The sequence below is a fragment of the Raphanus sativus genome, chromosome 2 (genome assembly GCF_000801105.2).
Source record: "Raphanus sativus cultivar WK10039 chromosome 2, ASM80110v3, whole genome shotgun sequence".
In the NCBI taxonomy this organism is placed as follows: Eukaryota; Viridiplantae; Streptophyta; class Magnoliopsida; order Brassicales; family Brassicaceae; genus Raphanus; species Raphanus sativus.
The window spans coordinates 19,852,876-19,873,762 of record NC_079512.1 but is presented as its reverse complement, the minus strand read 5'-3'; the positions used below and the strand labels follow the sequence as shown (position 1 = coordinate 19,873,762).

General features: G+C 31.1%; 1 protein-coding gene, 1 long non-coding RNA gene and 1 pseudogene across 2 annotated transcripts; 1 reads left to right on the top strand and 2 right to left on the bottom strand.

The window, feature by feature from the left end:
- The first annotated feature begins 9,638 nt into the window (after nucleotides 1-9,638).
- Nucleotides 9,639-10,248, top strand: LOC130507855 (uncharacterized). The gene is made up of 2 exons (XR_008942470.1): nucleotides 9,639-10,008; nucleotides 10,045-10,248. It is a non-coding gene; the product is annotated as an uncharacterized LOC130507855 (long non-coding RNA).
- LOC108819111 (TOM1-like protein 3) lies at nucleotides 10,248-12,061 on the bottom strand (annotated as a pseudogene).
- Nucleotides 12,062-14,261: 2,200 nt separating this feature from the next.
- On the bottom strand, nucleotides 14,262-18,501 carry LOC108819100 (L-ascorbate oxidase). The gene is given in 6 exon segments (XM_018592094.2): nucleotides 14,262-15,360; nucleotides 16,643-16,837; nucleotides 16,919-17,131; nucleotides 17,248-17,340; nucleotides 17,979-18,227; nucleotides 18,230-18,501. Coding segments are annotated over 6 exon segments (1,815 nt in total). The 5' UTR covers nucleotides 18,329-18,501; the 3' UTR covers nucleotides 14,262-14,394.
- Nucleotides 18,502-20,887: the final 2,386 nt, after the last annotated feature.

Genomic DNA, 20,887 nt, shown 5'->3' with positions numbered 1-20,887 from the left:
TTTTGAAGTGGGTAGCCATTTTCCCCGGACATAAACTCAGTTCAGTCGTTTTTACTACTGAAATAATTGATCATGCAATTTTTCAAAAAGTAAAAAAAATAATTGATCATGCAATAGGAAATATTGATAGATTGTTAAATGACAAGCAGACCAAACAATACATAATGTGGAGAAAAAAAAACAGAACCGAAGGAAGAATATAATTTACCTCGAAAACTCTTGTTGCTTCGGCTTTTTTTTTAGCAAATTGCTTCGGCTTCTAAATTGAAACCAAAGAAGCCATTAGACACAGAATAGAGAGGGGGAGAGAGAGAGATAGATGCATGTATGTATGTGTGTCTCTTTATATAGTGAGTATTAAATTAAAGCTTCTGAAAGGGTGGCACTGAGAATCATTCTAAACGGCACCAAATTTGTTGGAAGAATATAGAAAAGATTTCACATTTATTTTCTTTGAGTTTCCTTCCATCTATAGTTCATATTTTTATTCAACTGAAATTTTTTTATTTAACTAGAATGGCTTTTCTAAAGAAAAAATTATCATGTCCATAAAATGATAATTTTCATCTATAAAAACTTATTATTCTAAAGATGATAATATTCTTTCAAGTGCTAATAATTACTTACAAAATGAGTGTGAACAATTTAAATAGATCTTGTGCTATGAATTTAGTGATGTTTAACTAACAATATTTTTTAAAGTTAAATAGTAATAGTTTTACCGGAATAATATTGATAATGTTTAAATCATATTTTTAAAAAACAAACATATATTCTTATAATAAAGGATGTAAAATGTTGATATCATTTTAAAAGTACAAAGATCAATAGTTTTTTCTATGAAATATTTCCATGTGAAATTGTTTTATAATATTAAATAAAAATGTTTAAAAAAATTTATATCTTGCATTTCTAAAATTGCATACCGTACATACAAATAACAATTAAACAAATGTGAATTGCAAATGTTTGCATATGTTTTTGGTATAAATGTTAAGATTCCCATAATTTTTATTTATATATAATTGTTATAAGCAACTTATTCTAAATATAGATCAATAAGATATATATATATATCAAATTTAATTGAAAAAAATATATCGATTGCGAAGGAATAAAATGAGTTTGTCGTTTATAGTAAAGTCAACTACACCACGGAAAAACACAGACTGTTCGGATAATTTGGAATATTATGTTTTTAAAACAAAGATTGCTTGGATAATTAATATTTGGGTTTCCTTCCATCTATAGTTCATACCTTTATTTAACTTTAAAAAAATTTAACTAGAATTGTTTTTCTAAAGAAAAATCATCATGTCTATAAAATGATAATTTTCATCTATATAACTTATTATTCTAAAGATTATAATATTCTTTCAAGTGCCAATAATTACTTTAAAATGAGTGTGAACAATTTAAATAGGTTTGCGCTATGAATTTAGTGATGTTTAACTAACAATATTTATTAAAATTAAATATCAATAGTTTTACCGGAATAATATTGATAATGTTTAAATGATAATTTTAAACAAGACAGATATTCTTAAAATAAAGGATATAAAATGTTGAAATAATTTTAAAATTACAAAGATTAAAAGGTATTCTTTCTCTGTGAAATATTTCCATGTGAAATTGTCTTATGGTATTAATTATAAAATGTTTAAAATCAATTTTATAAATAAATATATCTTGCATTTACAAAAGTGTATAGCGTACAGACAAATAACGATTCAACAAATGCGAGTTACGAATGTTTGCATTTTTTCTTGGTATAAATGTTAAGATTCATATAAATTTTTTTATCTATATAATTTTCATAAGCAACTTATTTTAAATATAGATAAATAAGATGGATATTTCAAGTTTAATTGAACGGTTTTACAACATGGAAGTACAATTATAACAATTACAAAGGAATAAAATGAGTTTGTCGTTTATAGTAAGATCAACCACACCATGGAAAAACACAGAATGTTCAGATGATTTAAAAAGTATCTTTTTAAAACAAAGATTGCATGGAGAGTAAATATTAAAAAAAGAATCTCTAAAGCATCTAGTTATCATGGATGTTTTTAGTTAATATCTGTAACTTTTGTATAAATTTAGTAAAATATACCAATTTAAAGAAAATATCATAAAATAGTATGAAGAGAATACATAAATACATACATTCGTACGAGTTTACAAACTATGGGATTTGAAGTATTAATTAAATAATTTATTTATATTAGTTATATACTATTTAAATTTAAAATATAACTAAATATTATTTTGATTTCTTGGTAAACATTCAATACGAATTTTTATGTCCAGTATAGTTTTTAATAATAATATATACTTTAAATAGTTTTACAAACTCTAAATTTTCATTAATAAATTGTATATGATTTTGGATATCTTTTATCAATATATTTTATTACTATATATTTCATTTTTCCTCTTTTTCATTAACAAAAAACAAAAAGGCTGGCAGAGTAGGAAAAAGGAAACTAAAAAGTTGCCAGCAGTGATTAAATTTATACATTTATTATCATACATATATTTACTTTATTAAGATTTCTAAAACTACCAATGTTTGAGAAATTTCTTAAATAATGTAAAATTCTAGCCAATGTCAATACTATAAAGATAATTTCAAAATTCCAGCCTGATTCCTTTCTTTTACATGTAAAGCATAAAACATAATTTCTACAAAAAAGTAAAAGATCTATTTATGTAACTATATATTTATATTTTAATATGTGTTACTGTGTCAGAAAACAAACAAATAACTTAATGAATATATAACATATATTATCCTTTAAAAAATAAAAACTCAAATATATGAAAAAAATCTTGTTCAGACATATGTTCAATTTATATATCAGAATACTACCTTATACATACTTATTTAATTATTTAAATATTACCATGTGCAATGTCTTTTTAAACATTAATTGTAAAATGTTAAAAATAAATTTTCATAAATAAATATATCTCAAATGTTTTAAAAAATCTGTAGCGTACCTATAGATAACAAGTCAAATGTTTTCATATTTTTAAGTATAAACGTTAAGATTCATACAATTTTCCATTTAGATAATCTTTATAAGCAGCATATTATATATATAGATAGATAAGACAGATATACCAAATTTAACTGAACGGTTCTATACTACGAAAATACAACTCTAATAACAAAGGAAAATTATGATTATACATAGAATAAAAGAGTTTGTATTTTATATCACGGCTAACCATACTATTAAAAAAAACATTGAATGATTCGCAGAATTTAAAATAAGATATTTTAGAGAAAAGATGGCTTGGAGACTTAATTTTCTTTAAAAGAACTCTCTAAACCATCTAATTATTATGAAAGTTATGTTTAATTAAAAAAATAACTTGTACAAGCTTAATAAAGTAGACTAATTTAAATAAGATATTGTTAAAATAAAATAAAGAGAATAAAACAAATGACGTCCTTTTGTAAGAGTTTATAAAACTAAAGTTGTGTAAACTTAAATTTCATATAATTTTCTGTACAATCACCTTCATTAGTAATTTGATTGATGTAATAATTAAATAATTCATTTATATTTGTTTTAAAATATTTATTTTACAATGTATTATTAAAAAACTTCTATTTCATGGTAGGAAGACAATACAAAATATTATGTTCAGTATAATTTTTTAATAATAATGCATACATCCAATAGTTTTACAAACTCTAAAATTTCATAAATTAATTGTATATGATTTTGGTACTATTTTATCCAGATTTTTATTGCTATATAATAAGTTTTTTTCTCCTTTTTCTGGTATAACAAAAAAAAGAAGAGAAAAGGCTGGCAGAGTAGAAAAAAGGAAAAAAAAGTTTCCAGCAGTGACTAAATTTATACATTTATTATTATACATATATTTTACTTTATTATGATTTCAAAAATTACAAGTATTTGAAAAATTTCTTAAATAATTTAAAATATCCTTCAATTTTCAATTCTATAAAGATATGTTTAAATTTTCAGTTTGATTTCTTTCTATACATGTAAAGAATAAAACATAATTTTCTACAAAAGGTAAAATATCAATTTTTGTAACTATCTATTCATCTTTTAATATGTGTTACTATGTGAGAAAACAAACAAATGGTTTTATGAATAAAAACTCACATATATGATTCGAAAAAGGTAAAATCATGTCCAATATATCTCTGCATTCAATTTATAGATCAGGATACAACCGTAGAAACACATATCTAAATTTTGAAAATTTCAAATATCATACATTTTGCTTAATTTTTTGGTGAAGTCATACGTCAATCGCCACATTAATTATCATGTTATCTAATTTTAATGACATGAAAGAAACATCAATCAGCTTCTGACATAGATACCCGCATGTACAACAACATTGATTAAAAAAGTATATAGTTGTTTTATAAAATAAAATAAAAACAAAATAGTCATTTTAGAAAAATAAAAACTTTATCAAAAATTAATTGTTTTAAACTTTAGTTATTTTAATAAGATTAACCAAACTGAATTAAAATGATTAATTTTATCTTGTATAAGAGATATTTTCGTTGTAATGTTTTAGTCTAAGCATTTCTCTCATATTATACTCGGTTAAAGTTTGCTATGTTGTTTACATTGAATTATTTAGATCGACATATATATACACATTTAAAAAAAAAATCTAATTGCATGATAACAAAACCGATCTAGATTCTTATAATATAAACAACACAATAAAGATTAACTAAGAACAACATGAGAGCAAGTGTTAAGATTGAGACATTACAACAAACATATCTCTCGCATCATAATAAAAATCTATTTCTTTTAACTAATTTTTAGTTAAATTTTATTAAAATATGATTTTTACACGTCATCAAAATTAGAAGATGTTTTAATTGAAGTGCCGACTGAAGCTTGATTTTGCCAAAAAATTAACATGTATTATATTTGATTTTTCAAAGTTTATGTGTATATCTTCACAGTAGTATATCTTTAGATATGATATGACCATTTTCATGCTCGATTATATCTTAGAAGAATTATTCCTTGTATTTCGCGTACGAACGAGTTTTCTGTTCTTAATCTCTCTAAGCAGCAAGACCATGCAATAGGAAAACCACTAGATCCACTATCAATCGGCTAACACACAAGGTTAAGTTCTTTGAGATGTACAACCTTTACTCAACATGTTGTAGTATAAGATATAGAAGCTATGCATAGTTTAAAAAATGAGAGGTGGAAAGCATTGAATGGCTTGCTGTACCGTTAGTTGAGAACTTCCGATTTGGGTTACATAGTGAGGCTGCCTTATAGAGGATCTCTTTCGGCAGCATGACGACGATGCCAAGGAACATCTTAGAAAAAGAACATGAACATCAATTAGATTCAGTTTCTCTTCTTTATTCTTACCAGAAAAAACTCTTCCCGTCCGCTAGTTCTGTAGAAGATTTTTGAACATTTTTAACAATCCGAAAAGGGTATTCTGATTACTATGTACGTTTCAAAAAAAAAAAACTGATGATTTTCCTGCTGATACAAGTAAAATGCTTAAAAAAAATATGATTGGTAGCCTTTATTTGTTTTTATTTGGGTTTTCCTTGGAAATTCCGTGCCCCTATCAACTCTTCCCAAATAATGAATTTAATACATCATGATATTTTTTAATAATTCGTTAACATGTTTTCATATTTTTATTTATTTATGCAAAAGATAAACTTATTTTGTCATATAATAGTACGGCAGGTATAACATTCTAAAGTTGTACAAGCTCTTGTAAATTAAAATTTTCATAAACAATTAAGTATTTCTGATATTTTACATGTCATATGCATTTATCATATATTGTATTCAGATAATGTGATTGTTGGCTCTAAATATCGAGAAGCGGATATTTGACTTGTTTTTCTGTATTTCGTTTTCTTTTTGAGAATTCCATGAATGCATTTTTAGTCGAAAAGAAGTTTTTTTAGAACAAAAAGAAGACGTTACTAAATAAGATTTTTAATCCATTAACTAAAAGCATCATTAGATTCATAAAAACTTCTCTGTTCTTTTTCTTTTTTGTTAACAAAAAAAAAAATCTCGCTTATAGTCCGGAAGACAAAAAATTTAACAGTACTAAATAAGATTTTTAATCCATAAACTAAAAGCATCACTAGATTCATAAAAAACTTCTCTGTTCTTCTTCTTTTTTGTTAACAAAAAAAATCTCCCTTCTAATTCTAATTCGGAAGACAAAAAATCTAATAATTTGTTGTGTTGCACCAATACCTTTTAGCGTATATGATTGAGGTATATGCTTTTCTTACAAAACTTCATAAGTTATTTTATCAATGGAAAACAGACTTATATAGGATTATTTTAACAGCATAAAAATACATCAACTATCTAACTAACCCTTTGAGCTTTGTAAAATTGATAAACATTGTGAAGGTGATATTCCTAATGCATGAATAAATTGCATTTATATGAGAAATATTAATAAATATATGTTCTATGTTGATTAAGTTTTGTTTGGGTTAGGTTTTAGTAAACTGATATATATATATATATATATATATATAATCCCTATATATAGTAAACTGATATATATATAGGGTTTTAGTAAACTGATATATATATATATATATATATATATATATATATATATATATAATCCCTATATATAGTAAATTGATATATATAGGGATTAACCAAGGTACTAAAGTGTTATGCCTTTTTATATTCAGATTCTAAAGTTAGAAAATGCATCTGACATTAACATCTCATGTTTTTGGGGTAACATCTCATGTCTTTTTTATCAATCAAACCCAGTTTTGCTTCTTATATTTTAACCCAATTTTGCTTGAGATTTGTAATTTGCACTCAGTATTCCATCCTTTTTTCAGAAAAATAATTTTCAGATTGTAACAACGTTAGTTAAAAGTGTACGTGAGATTTTGCATTATGGTCACAGTTTTATTTGTGTTATAAAAATTTGAAATAAAGTTTGATATCAAAATTATTTTGTAAAATCAGTCGCAATTGATATATATAATTGATATTACTGCCACTGTTTATAATACGTGTTTTAAGGTTTTTGCACAAAAGTTAAAAACTATTAAATTTTCTGTTTTATCTATATTTATTACATCATTTTATTAATTAATGAACTGAAAGTAAATGTAAAAATTGGAAAATTGTTTAATTTATACATGAAATACATAAAACTATACTTATAATGAAACAAAATTTAAAGCTATAATAACACTTAAGAGTAGATAATAAATCACGAAAGTTTAACCACCCTCAATTGATATATGATACTCTTCTATTTTTTAATATAATTCATTTTAAACTAGGGAACATAGATTAAGAAAATAATTAATTTCTTACATTTTCCAAAATAAAAACAACATTAATCATTTATCTAACTATAATCCAACCTAAATTGTATATTATCATTGATCAAAGGACATTAATTGTTAATAAATTTTACATCCAAAACTGAAAACGTTTTATTATTTAGAACAATTTTTTTCTAAAACGACTTATATTAAAAATGAAGGGAGTATATTACATAACTGTTTGTATAACGGTCAAAGTGCTAGATTGCTAAAAGAATTATTGATGAAACAGGTCATAATTTCATTTATTTTATGATTATCCTTTCGAGATGTCAACTAGTATCTAGATTGATGTAGTTCAAATGAAATACAACTATATATTATACAGTATGACCTTGTTTCAAATCAAAGAAAAACCAATACAAGCATGATGCTTTTAGTTGTTTATTTTCAACATAGTAATATTTAAATGTTTTCTTGTAGAAATGTGAGAGGTGCAATGAACAGAACCAATAGGAGAGTACACAAGTGCTACGGAAGCACGTTTCGTCGCCAGCAGTGATTCTATAAACTGTCTGAAACGTGTCTCTCGGGATTTTTTGTCGGCTACTCAACATTTATTTGAAACCTCGTCGTTTTCTTCTCATCATACTCTTATATGTTTATGAACTGAGCAATGCTTAGTGTCTGTGGTATATATGATACAAACTATCAATAGTACACCTTAACCAACCAACGACCACTCGTAAATTGTTTTATAACGTCCTTACTTTGTCATATATGCCTTAGTGCTCATGCCTCCGTGCTTCGAATGGTCAGTAAAGTTATTCCTATTTGAATTCCGATGAAAATCCATGAGGTGTGTAAAGATTCTGGACATACTTTGGTCAATTGGCTAAGATTTATTTGATTTATTGATTACGTATGTTTATTTCAGTATTTGCTTGCTGAATCATGTTTACCATATGAGTTACAACATACATGCATGGGGCATAATACTGTGATGAACAGTTTGACAGAAAATTCTGATTATAAATTTTGTGAGACATGGTGATTTTGATCTGTACGTGGAATGTAGGGAAGTATAAATATGGTTTACACCCAAAAAGGGGGTATAAATATAAGGGGGTGTTTATGTTTGTTGTGTATTGGAAACAACGTAAAACCTCTTGGAATGTTTAAAGTTCCTTCATAACAAGGCCCAAGCCATGAATGTAAAAATGTAAGTCACGAAAGCCTTTTTGCAGTGTTGTTCAAGTTTCTTTAGTTTATATCTTTAAAACATGGGTCTAGAAATTTGAACGAATTCAACTCTGGAGAAAAACTAAGTCTAGTTAAAATTGCAATTATATAACATCATACTAAACTAATACTATATGACTAATGATAATTAAATAAAACTAACACGTAAACTATAGTCAATGCAACTAAATTATGTTATAAAGAAACTGTAGTCAATTCATCTAATTAAAACCACAACCGCTCTGATTAAATCTAACAAAACCCACAAATTTAAATTATTAAATTTTAAAACTGCCTTACAAACATAACTCGAAAGTAGTTAAATCAGAAGTATTAGTTTTTTTTTTTTTGACAACAACAAATATTAGTCTTAATCAATCTATCTTATTAAAACAGAAACATTATGTTGGACCTAACATTTATTTTGTAAGTTTTTAAATTAAATACATCTTTATATTTTATAATTGAACCTACATTAAATCACTAATGTTTCTTTCTTTATACTACTATCCATGTTTCCAAACAATATACTTATTTTTTTATACTATTATCAATGTTTCCAAACAATATGTTTTTATACTACTATTAATGTTTCCAAACAATACAATAATTAATCTTATTTATTTTATATCTATCATTTTCTCTTTAATCTTACAATTTAAGTCCAATTAGATTACATATCGATTATCCATTAGTTCAATCGGTTAGTCTCGGGTTTTACTGATTTTTTTAATATGAATATTTTAGAAACCTAAATTGAATTGTCAGATCTCCGGATTAACCGGTATAGTCACAATCGGGTTGAATTTAAAAACACTGATTTAAATGCAAAAATATTTTAAATACACACTCTTTATAAATTACCAAAGTATTTGTTAAGTTATTAGTAAAAAATTTCATCGTAAAATATTCCGCGCTTCCAAAGCGCGGATCAAAATCTAGTGTTTTTATAAATTGCAATAGTATTCAAACAAACGTACGACATTGTTTTCTTTTTCTTCTTTATACATACACATATATATATCTATATATACTATACTAAAAAATCAACCAATGAAGGATTGTTATTTTGCCACGTCACACACTCTATTTGGGCTCTGAATTATTTTGTCTCTTTTTAATTTTCGTTTTTCTTTCTTCTGGGTTTTCGTCGATCAAACGAAGTTTTGTCTCTCCATCTCCACTGCAATCGATCTGTAAAGTAATCAATTGTCCGTTTCGGATTGATTGATGGCTTCCTCTCCATTTATTTATAAATCTCCTTTTTCATGTTTTTTCTTCAATCAAAACTCTCTCAATTTGTTATCGTGATGAAGTCGAACGGGAAAGCCAGTCTCCGACGATCCGATTGTGAAGAAACCAAACGGCAAGGATGCTGTCTCCTCCGCCGTTCTGGATCAACCAACCGTAAAAACGCCGTCTCCTCCGCCAAGGTCCATAAGGTGATGCCCGCCGTCTCCTCCGCCAAGGTCCATAAGGTGATGCCCGCCGTCTCCTCCGTCAAGGTTGATAAAATCTGAGAAGAGCATGCTGAGAATTAATAGTAACTGGTGTTTTTTTTTTTGTTAGTTTCACAACAGAGAAACGTAAGAATCTTTGTATTTTCACAAACTGAGAATTCAAACTGTTATCTATGTATACATTATGACATATCTATACAATAACAAATCTCTATATATTCATCTTTGTTGTTTGATAAAAATAGGAAACAACCTTTTCATCATCCATGTTCAATCAAAGAAGGAAAAACACAAATGAAGAAGAATAGTAAAAGAGTAATTTGTTATTACTTATTACTAAAGTAACAACTGGCAGCTCTGTCTCAAAACGGTTTGTTGTTCTAATTGTTGGGTTTGGAGGAAGAGGACGATGACTTCCTGGTTCTTGCAAAGTCAACCAAGTCCTTGAAAAGGATATCCTCTGTTTTGTCATCTTTCTTTGGTGGTGGTGTAGCAGCAGAGGCGGTTGGATTGAGGGAAAGATTCCTTGATTGTCCCAATAGATCATCGTAAGAGGACTCAGAGCCACTGCTTGAGCGTTGAGGAACATTACTTTGGTGCGAGTATTGTTGCCTCTGGTTGGTTCTAACAGACATTGGTGGTGGAGCACGAGGCAACAACTGATCTGTTTGTTGGTGGTCATAAACTGGTTTGGTGAACAAAGCTTGCTCAGGGGATTTGCTCCGGGGAGCTGGATCGTCGAAAACAGGAGCAGAAGAGTCTCGATCTGATGAATGGGAAGTTCTTGAGGTTCCTTGAGGTGTGTAGACATCACCACTGAGGAAGTCCATAGCACCAGATTCAACATGTACTGGCCTCATTGTTGGTGGTGGTGGTGGAGGAAGAATAGGGTTGAAGTTCCCTCGTGCACGCTCTCTTTTCGACCTGCAGATATGACTTCGATGAATCTTTTTCGGAATCCAAATGAAATGAAGCAATGGATGGGGCATTTATTTATCTGTGAGATAGCTGAGCAAAATCATCATCTGACTCATCATCATCATGGTCATGGTTGATGCTAACAAGCGGTGCAGTAGGAGCTGTTGCAGGAGGAACAGAGTTTACTTTCGCCTTATCATCGTGTTGCTGAAGAACACGCTGCAAATTGTCGTTTAACGCAAATCCTTGACACAGAAGTTCCTCATCTCTTCCAAAAGAAACAAGTTCTCTCTTTCACTATTAACAGATTCTATCAAACTGAGCAAAGAGACAGGAGGGGGTGAAAGGAAAGTAGAAACAAATCCTTACGATGTAGTGTTGACCAGAGTCATTACACGTCTTTGATATGTACGGCATTGCTCTACCAAGTCAACTATAAGCTCTTCCTTTAAACCCTGTCACAAACATCAAACAACAGTGAAGCGTTACAAACCAGATCAAACAACAGAGCCACTAAATCATAATCATCAATATATAGATCTCAACCTCGGGATGGTTTGGATCAAGAGCACCAAGCATGTCCATCAAAATATCAACTGATCCCTGAGCGCTTTGAATCTCTTCCACACTATAAAAAACAAAGACACTAAAGTCTATAACATGCTTAAGACACAGAATATGGATTCTACGGTAAAGTACAGAGGGTACCTGAGAGCAGAAGCATCATCACTTTGCAAAGAGGCCTGAATAGCAGCATCTTCATCTGACGCAGCAGCGGCGTGAGCAATAATAGGCTGTGTCTGAGGTGGAGTAAAAAAGGGTACACTGCTCTCGGCTCTAGGTGGGAACTCAACTCCAGCAGACTAAAAGTTTTCAAAAGGCAATCAAAACTTTGAATAATACAATTGTGTATATATCTATGTACCCTGAGTTCATTATAAGCATTGTAATACTGATGGAACCTTCCACCAAAAGCCTCTTGCCACGTATCTAACAAACTAAGTATCTTCTCCCTTACACTCAGGTCTGGCTGCATAAAGGTGAGGTTGGTAAAATTTCCAGAGTAAAAGAATTTGAGAAAAAAGAATTTGAGAAGAAAAACCTTTTGTTTTCACTATTTTGACCATATCAGGCAAGATATCACGGTGTATAAGAGGTTAGAGTTGTATGGAGCTGCCTTATCAGAGATTAAAGCAATTAGATGGTCCAAGTGAAACTGACATCATATGCCAGACTGTTTTTCTTTTTATGGTCTCTGCAGTACAGATCTGAAATAAAGGTGAAGTCTGCGTGTGTACTCTGAGATAAAGATTGGATTGTGGAAAAGGCGACACGAGGGGGGATGATGAGGCTGCTCATGGTTCTAATCCGTTTGATGTATCATGTTCATGCCTTTGTTTTAATCATTCTGTTTATATAAAACTTTTGAAACATAGAGTGTGAGTATGATTTCAAGACATGTCTACAAGATTAGTTTTTATAGTTTTATAACTTACCTAAGACTTTTTATCATCTAGATGATCTCTTGAATTCAATTGTATATGGGGTGATAGTGTAAGTTGTTTTCAAATCACATGTGCCATTGAGAATGGTGTTGTGTCTTTTGCGTATATTTTGCAAATGTGTGTGGTGAACACCTAGCCTCTCCATGTCAACTTTTACTGATAAAACACTTGGACATCTTCTGATTCTCTTCTTTTTTCGGGTTGCAAAAAAAATCTGCAACAGCCTAAAAATAATATTTTCCCGGTAAAGATCCAAAACTCTCTTATTTTCACATGTTTAAAAAAAAATTGTAGTCTACATTGATAATCAATCACTCAATAGAGGAATGGAATAATAAACAACAATATCGTAACACCAAACTTTAAGTGAAACTTTACTAATAAACACTTCCATAGTATAACAAATATTCAACAATGTGCAAGTACAACTAAACCAATAACAATTTTATATCAACAGAAATACATGGGGGAATCAATATAATTTAGAACCTGAAGAGATTTTTTTTTTTTGAGAAATGATTTTGGAAGATTTAAGAAATACTCTGATCTAAGTTTGAACTAAAAACTTCACTAAAAACACTTTACAGTGACTGAAAACTGCTACAAATCACAACTTCAAAATATTTCAAAATTGTTAAATATTTTATAAAATAAAAATCAATAATTGAATATGAAATCGTAGAACCTACAATTTTGAACATTGCTACCGTGGAGTTATTTTTATTGTATATTTCAAGCCAAAACATGTATTCCTAGATTATTCAAGAGATAGAAATTCAGTGTACGAATTATTTGGATGATCATTGTTTTAGTCACATCTATTATCATATGTATAAGTTTCATTTATGATTTTCTGTATTATCATAAGTGTTTTGTGTATAAAGTAAGAAAAAATTGTTTTTACCTTTTATACATTAACTAAATTTCATTGATGTAATTTTAATTTAACTTAATATTATTAAATATTATCAAAATTTATAGAAGTGTTTAAAAAAACAACGATGTATTACATTTTTCAATATAAAACAAATAAAACAATGTTTTATTTCTACTTATAAAAATAGTATGTATATAAATTAATTATTTATGAAAATGGAACTATATGTTTAAAAATATAAATTTAGTGAAACCAAAGTTCAAAGTTTAAATCTGCCAAAAACGGAAAATGGCCGAAAATTAAAAATATGTTGGAAGGAGAGTTCGTACCCTGGTCCAGGCGCCTGCTTGAAGGATATTCCTATGTCGAATGAGACATCAGGAAAAAAATTAGGGGTTTGAAAATATCTTCGGCCAAAGTATATAAACATCTAATCTAACTATGTAAATAAGTGTGTTCTATTTAACAAATGCAGATGATTCAGGTTTTGGGGAAACAAAATATTTAAATAATCATTATAAAAAAACTAAGTAAACCATGTTTATTCAGAATATTCTGGATAGCGCGGTTTCTTAAAAATCACATTTATTTGGTATATTATGGATTACCAAATTAAACCCTCTTTTTAATCTCGGCTAGGTTTGATTATAATTAGTTTTCTTTTACCGGATTTAGCACCCCTAAATAATTCACCGAATTTCTCATTGCTTTGAGAAATACAACACTCTCATTCCAAACACAAACATTGAAACATATGATAGGAAAATAATCTATCAACACACTTTTCCGCGCGTAGCGCGGAGAAAGAATCTAGTATATATAAAACTTGAAATAACAATTGAAGTTGACACTCCTCTTGTCTGTTCTACTCCCTAGTTTTCTTTGATTAAATATATGAAGTAAACTCCTTAATAACCAGATTAGAGTAATCACTATAACCGACTAAAGAACCAACAATACCAATAAAAAGAACCAATTTTCGGTTTACAACATGGTACACAACCAAAACAAAACCATACTCAAATGCCGCCACAATACAAATCACTGATTCAACCTACTAACTAACTACTAAGGATTATTCCGGTTCATGAGGAATTGCTTCGTTAAACCACAACCCAACGCCTCATCAGGCACCTTACCGATCCGGTCTATCCCCTCAGCAAAAACCACACCCATACCCATATGCAAATGCGGTTCAATATGGCAATGAAAGAACCAAACCCCAGGATTATCCGTCACGAATCTTAACGCCGTCCATCCGTACGGATACAACGCCACCGTATTCCGTAACGGCGGGTTCTTCAGATTATACGTCTTCTCGTCCACTCCCGGTTTAAACTTCCCTTCGCCGTAACCCAAAACCCAAAAATCGTGACCGTGAAGATGCCACGGATGTATCTCGCTGGCGTTTGCGACCAAACCGTTGGCGTTTTGGAGAATCACGTCGACGGTTACGTTGAGCGGGAAAACGTATATCCCGTTCCCTCGCTTGGTTTCACGATACCGCGGCGGATTCATGATGTCGTAATCCGATGGATAATCCTTCGGCGGCGAGCTCCGGTTGAACCCGGTTCTCAGATTGTACTTGACGGATCCGAGATACGGCGTTCCCGGAACGGCGAGGGAGACGTTGTTGATGGCCCATTTCGTGAATCCGTCGATGAGATTCTGAGTGTTGAGGAGGATCAAACGTTCGTTGGATGTCTCCGGCGGCGATGGAGTAGTTCCCGTCGCTGCGAAGATCTTCTTCGAGAAGTTTTTGCTCCGGTCGAAGTCGTTCCATCGCGGAGTCTCCGGCGGCGGAGAAGATGGGAGGTGGGAAGAAGGGGCGGTTACGTAGTTTAGAACGGTGAGTGCCGGAGGAGTGTTTGGTTTCCGGCCGCGGACGCCGGCGGAGATGTAGTAGTTCTGGGAAGGGTCTTGATTAGTGGTGAGAAGGAGGGAGTAGGTTTCGCCGGAGTAGATATCGATGTCTTCGGTTGTGAAAGGGGTGATGTAGTTGCCGTCGGCTTCTACGACCACGAGCTTGTGTCCCTGCCATGTGTTAAAAACAACACACACGTGATCAAACTTAAAAAAAAAAGGAAAAACACACAGTATATGATCTTGGGCCGATACTTCAAATTTAAAAGGTAGAGTATAATCTTGGGCCATTACTTAGAATTAGACCATGTAAATAAGCCTATAATACCACGATTTATACAAAAGATCACTTTTTTCTTCGAGAAAAGCATTCAATTTAAATTAAAGAAAAGAAAATGTGTTCAGCCTTAAGGCAGTGACATATTTTAAGACTAACAAAACTAGAACCAGGCCCAATGGCCCAATACAAAACTTATAGTAGAAAAGAAGTAATCGAGTCTGATTGACGGTGTTTCCAGAAAGTATATGAAATTTTTTGTCTTTTCCAGATGATCGAATGATTCCATTAAGCGGAGTAAGGCGGTGTAATGAGAGTTGGTCTAGCCAGATGATCACTTTAACCTCGAAAAGGATACAACAATTGATAAATGGCAAAAAAAAACTCAAATTATACGAAATTGATTTATAAATTTACAAAGTGATTAATTAAAAATAGGAATGGTAACTATTCCTTCAATTTCTTTAGTAAAATTAACTGTAATTATTTTTAGTTTACTAAAATGTAATTACTTTTATAAAATACATATACACGTACACGGAATAAGCCGAAAGACAACTTTCATTAGTTTAGCATTCAAAAGAACTGACCATGAGTTGGGTATCTCAAAGTCAATACAGTTTACCTACTAGTGTAGACCACTCTCTTAAGGAATCCCGCGCTCTACGGAACGATTGACATGCACACATCTCAATATATCATTTCTATATGTGATATTTAGATTTGTGGCACAGAGTTTGACACCATGCAACGTATTCTGTGATATTTTAGTATAATTGTATTATATTTCACTATGGGCATAAGGAACAGGAGACCGAATCAAAGGACCAATTCCCATCACTTTTTGCAGCCTAAATGATAGGGCAATTTAGTAGCCTGGCACTATCCAAAGAAGTTATGGCCTACCATTCTTTTCTGACTTATTTTCTATTTTGTTTTTATATAATGTATATTATGGTATATTTTTTGAATAAAATGTTAAATTTGATTTGAAAAAATTATTTTTTACAGCAATTTCTACTTTGTTTACAACTTTCCTAACAAAGGAAATTAGATGCTAAAGAGACTATATGTCCTCATTGATGCAATTTAGTTTTGGAAATCATTATGGTATACTTATCGAAAAACAGAGAAATGTAAATAATTTTTTTGGACAACAATGTAAATAATCAAAACCTGAACCGCGAAGTTGAGAGAGGCAAGGGCAGTGCTACTGGCGAGTCTGATTCGGTAAGTCTTGTTTGGCTCCACATGTAGTCTCTGTGGTGCACACTGATCACCATCTTTAAACGTGCATACTGGTAACGATGTGTTGCTAAATTGAGCCGCCAATGAACAGTTAAATTGCCCTCTCCCATTTATCAATATGCTCTTCAAATTTTTCCAAAATAATATATTCAGAATTGAAAATGAACTAAATGTATTATCGTTTAGTAGATGAAAATAATTAACCTGAGCTTCACCAATCCAACGCATAGGCCTAGAAGAAAGACCGAGTTCTTGGGAGAGAACATCCTCATGCCACCAATCGCTTAGTAAGAGATTAAATTCTCCATCGTATCTTAATGTCTCTTTCTTCCTTTCGGCCGCGTCGATAATCAATGATCCGTATAGCCCAGCTGATCTCTGCATGCCGTAGTGCCCATGGTAGAAGTGTGTTCCCGGCTGCACCGTATAAAAATTTTCCAATAACTTATATATATATATATATATATATATATATATATATATATATTGTTTACTCTTATCTATTACATTTTGTTATAACTACAAAAAATTACCTTATCAACAGTGAAATTGTAGGTAAAAGTCTCGCCAGGGCTGATGGCGCATTGAGTAACTCCTGCTGCTCCATCTGCCCATGGACTTCCCAGCTGTTCACAAAACCCTGTTACTTATGCACATAATCTACTTTCTTGATTATCTCAGGATAATTTATGTTGTTTTAATGTTTTATATGGATTTAGGATATTGCATGCAAAAGAGCAGAAGATATGTTCATAGAGACTATCGTCGTAAGCTAGAAATAGAATTAAACTAGTTTTTTAAAGTTTAATAATTGCTACTTGCTATAATAATACTAACCAATAAATAATGTCCAAAGAAGAAACCAACGTCCGAAGAGTCGTACACGTAGTAATCATATAGAGAAGAGACGGAGTCATTAGCCATGGCATGTGCTTCGAAATAATTATTCATCAACTTTACCCATTTCCTCTATTCTTTATCATCGAACGACAAATCAATTACTAATGTTTATCTATTTATAATGAAATCAATCATTAAAGGATAATTATGTATATGAAAATAAACACAAGTAAATTTAAGATCTAACTGAGTTCTCATTGAGAGTGATGATCGCTTAGTGCATCTCCATTCCTCAAAATTAGAAAGTGAAATTTACAATACAATTTTGGGTAGTTTCTATTTTTCCCTATAACTGTTATGGTTTTATAAATAACGTTTAAACCTCAGTCTCCTAAACTATTATTCAAGAAAGAGAGTAGAAAACCTGACGAATTCCATGCCAGTGGATAACAAGGCCTTCGGTTAAGAGTTTGTTGGTGAGGTGGACGACGATGGTGTCTCCGGCGAGGGCGTGAATGGTGGGGCCAGGAAACTGGCCGTTGATGGCCATGACCATGCCTTCTTTGCAGTCAGGCCACCCGAACTTGTATTCAACCTCCCAATTATACTCTCTCACGGAGGCAGACGCCGTGTGAGCCAAGATAGCCACCACCACTATCCACCACATACTCATTAATGGCTTGTGTATGTGAATGATGGTGTTTGCTCATCATAGATGTATATATAGATGGAATGAGGAAGAGAGATGGGAGAGACAATGGGCAGCAAAACCATATATTCGGGGTTTTAGTCGAGAATGATATTTAAAGTTTTCTTTATTGTTGTTTTTTTAGTTCGGTCACAAGATACATAGACATAATTGTTGATTGTGTAAACAATCAACATATATGTCAAGAAGATTTTGAATAGTAGGTGATCTCATGATACATGTTTTTGGGGGTGATCGACTGAATTTGTGTTAGAAGATTAGATCACGTTCACAATCTTTCTAATGCCAACTTTATCAAGCTCACCGTTTGGTAGGTGTCTTTGAACATGCAATGTAAGTAAAGTTAACAAAAAAAACAAAAAAGTTAATTATCACATAAAAGCATATACATTAGGAAGAAGTCAAATTTGAATCTCCGCCTTTCTAGTGTATAACATTATATCTTAGGTTCCATTATTTAATTTCTTGCCAACATAATTTGATCGTATCAAAATAAAACTTTCAATATTTTTCTAGCATTTTACACCCACGCATCGTGTCTATAACTTGTTTACAATGACTATACACTTTATTTCCTGAAAAAGTTTATTTCTGCTTTTGAATTTAAATATGCAAATAATAAACCACAAAACTTATACCCTAAGGGTTATACTAATTAATATTTTTTATTATACTAATTAACTATACTGATTAATATTCTTATCATGTCTAGTTTCAAATTCAACTTTAATAAAGTGTGTGTGAAAGGATGATAAAACAAAAAAAAGTGAAACCTGCAAACAGTTTAAATAAATTTTTGGTTATCTTGGAATGAATGGTTACCACTTACCACTATTATGTATCTCCAATTTGGTTATCTTGGAATGAATGGTTACCACTGTCGACAGAAAATAAAATAATAATGGTTACCACTTACCACTATTATGTATCTCCAATTTGGATGGTCCATTCCACATTGGCGGGCGCACCACCATGATTTATATCTTCAAGAATTAAGACACTGAATATTGTTGTATCTCTTATAGTGTCCTTTTATTTCGTGTTAGTGTGCTTTTGGCCACCTATAGTAATCTTTATTTTTAATCACAAAAAGTAATCTTTATTAATTGGTTGGGAAGTTTACATGTCCATTACAATCTATATAATACTACTTGTGAATATATCACTTAGGATGAATTAAGTGTGGTTTCGCCAATTCTGATGGTATAAAACCATTTCCAATTGTACACAAAAATTTATTATATATTTAATTATAAAATAGTGTAACTCTATTATAGAGTTAGATTTATTCTAATGGTTCACTATAAAATATAGTTATTTTATAATAGAGTGAATTATAGAGTAATGTTATTTTTTTATTCTAAATATAGAGTAAAAAACAACATTATTCTATAATCTACATTATTTTAGAGTAACTCTATTATAGAGTGAATTATTGAAACAAATCCAACACTATAATAGATTTGTTTTATTTTCGAGTGAAATATAGAGTAAATTATTGTGTATTATTGAGAGTGATTATTATATACAACACTATAGAGCATGTTTATCCCACATACCCATTAGGGTCTCTTGATCAAATTTTAATAATATTTAAAGAATAAAAATGTTGAAGAGATTTAAGAACCTTGAGATTTTGATATCTTTATTGTTAGTCTCCATTGATTTGCTTTGCTTTGTACTCCTCTGGTTTGACGAGGCTTCATCTTCCTAAAACAAAGACACTGAAATATATCAATGATGTGTTCCACGCGAAACAAAATTGAACCAAAACTACAACGATATATTAAAACAGAAACATATATACAACTTGAACAAATCCAAACATAACAACATCCATATCAATTTAATCCATTCATAACAATTCGAAGATGATCAATGAAATTTTTTTTTTAAGAACATGAAAAAAAAATAAGTTTTACCTTCGATTAGAGGAGAGCCATCGTGAAAGAGATTCCTCGCCACCGACATACAGCTTCTTCCCAATCGAGCAGAGCTCGATCGCCTTCGAGGAGAACTCCGGCGCCGTCGAGGAGAGCTCTGTCGCCACCGAAACACCAAACCGGCGCCGTCGAGGAGAGCTTTCGATTAGAGCCGAATCACCGCTGCAAAGCTCCATCGCCGTCTAGGAGACCCACCGAGACACAGACTCGACGAGAAGCAACGGATACCAACCGATCAGAAGAAGAATAGCCTCGGTCGATCAAATCGCCAGCCTTCGTCGAGAGGATTCGAGGGAGAGAGAGGGAGAGAGAAAGAGAGGTTCGGCGCGTTTAACGTCCACCCTCTCGTTCGTTGACAAGCGTCCACCAGGATACGTTCCTTCATGAGACCACGAAACACCCGTCTCCTCGACTTTCTTCCTTTCTTTAATTTTCTTTTAATTATATTTAACTAAAGAAACCCCTTTAACTAACCGCGATAAACATGGTCTAATAACGTGTTTGCGCCAGGGACGGATGAGCACACACTCTTTTTAGTTTTTTTTTTCTGTCCGACAAAGCATAAACAGACAAAAAACGAGGACCCCCACTTGCACGGCTTCCCCATGATCGTAAAGCGCGTGTCTCGTACCCTCTTGCGGTTTCTTCTACTCCGTGTGTGTGCCGAAGGGTTTTGTTGGT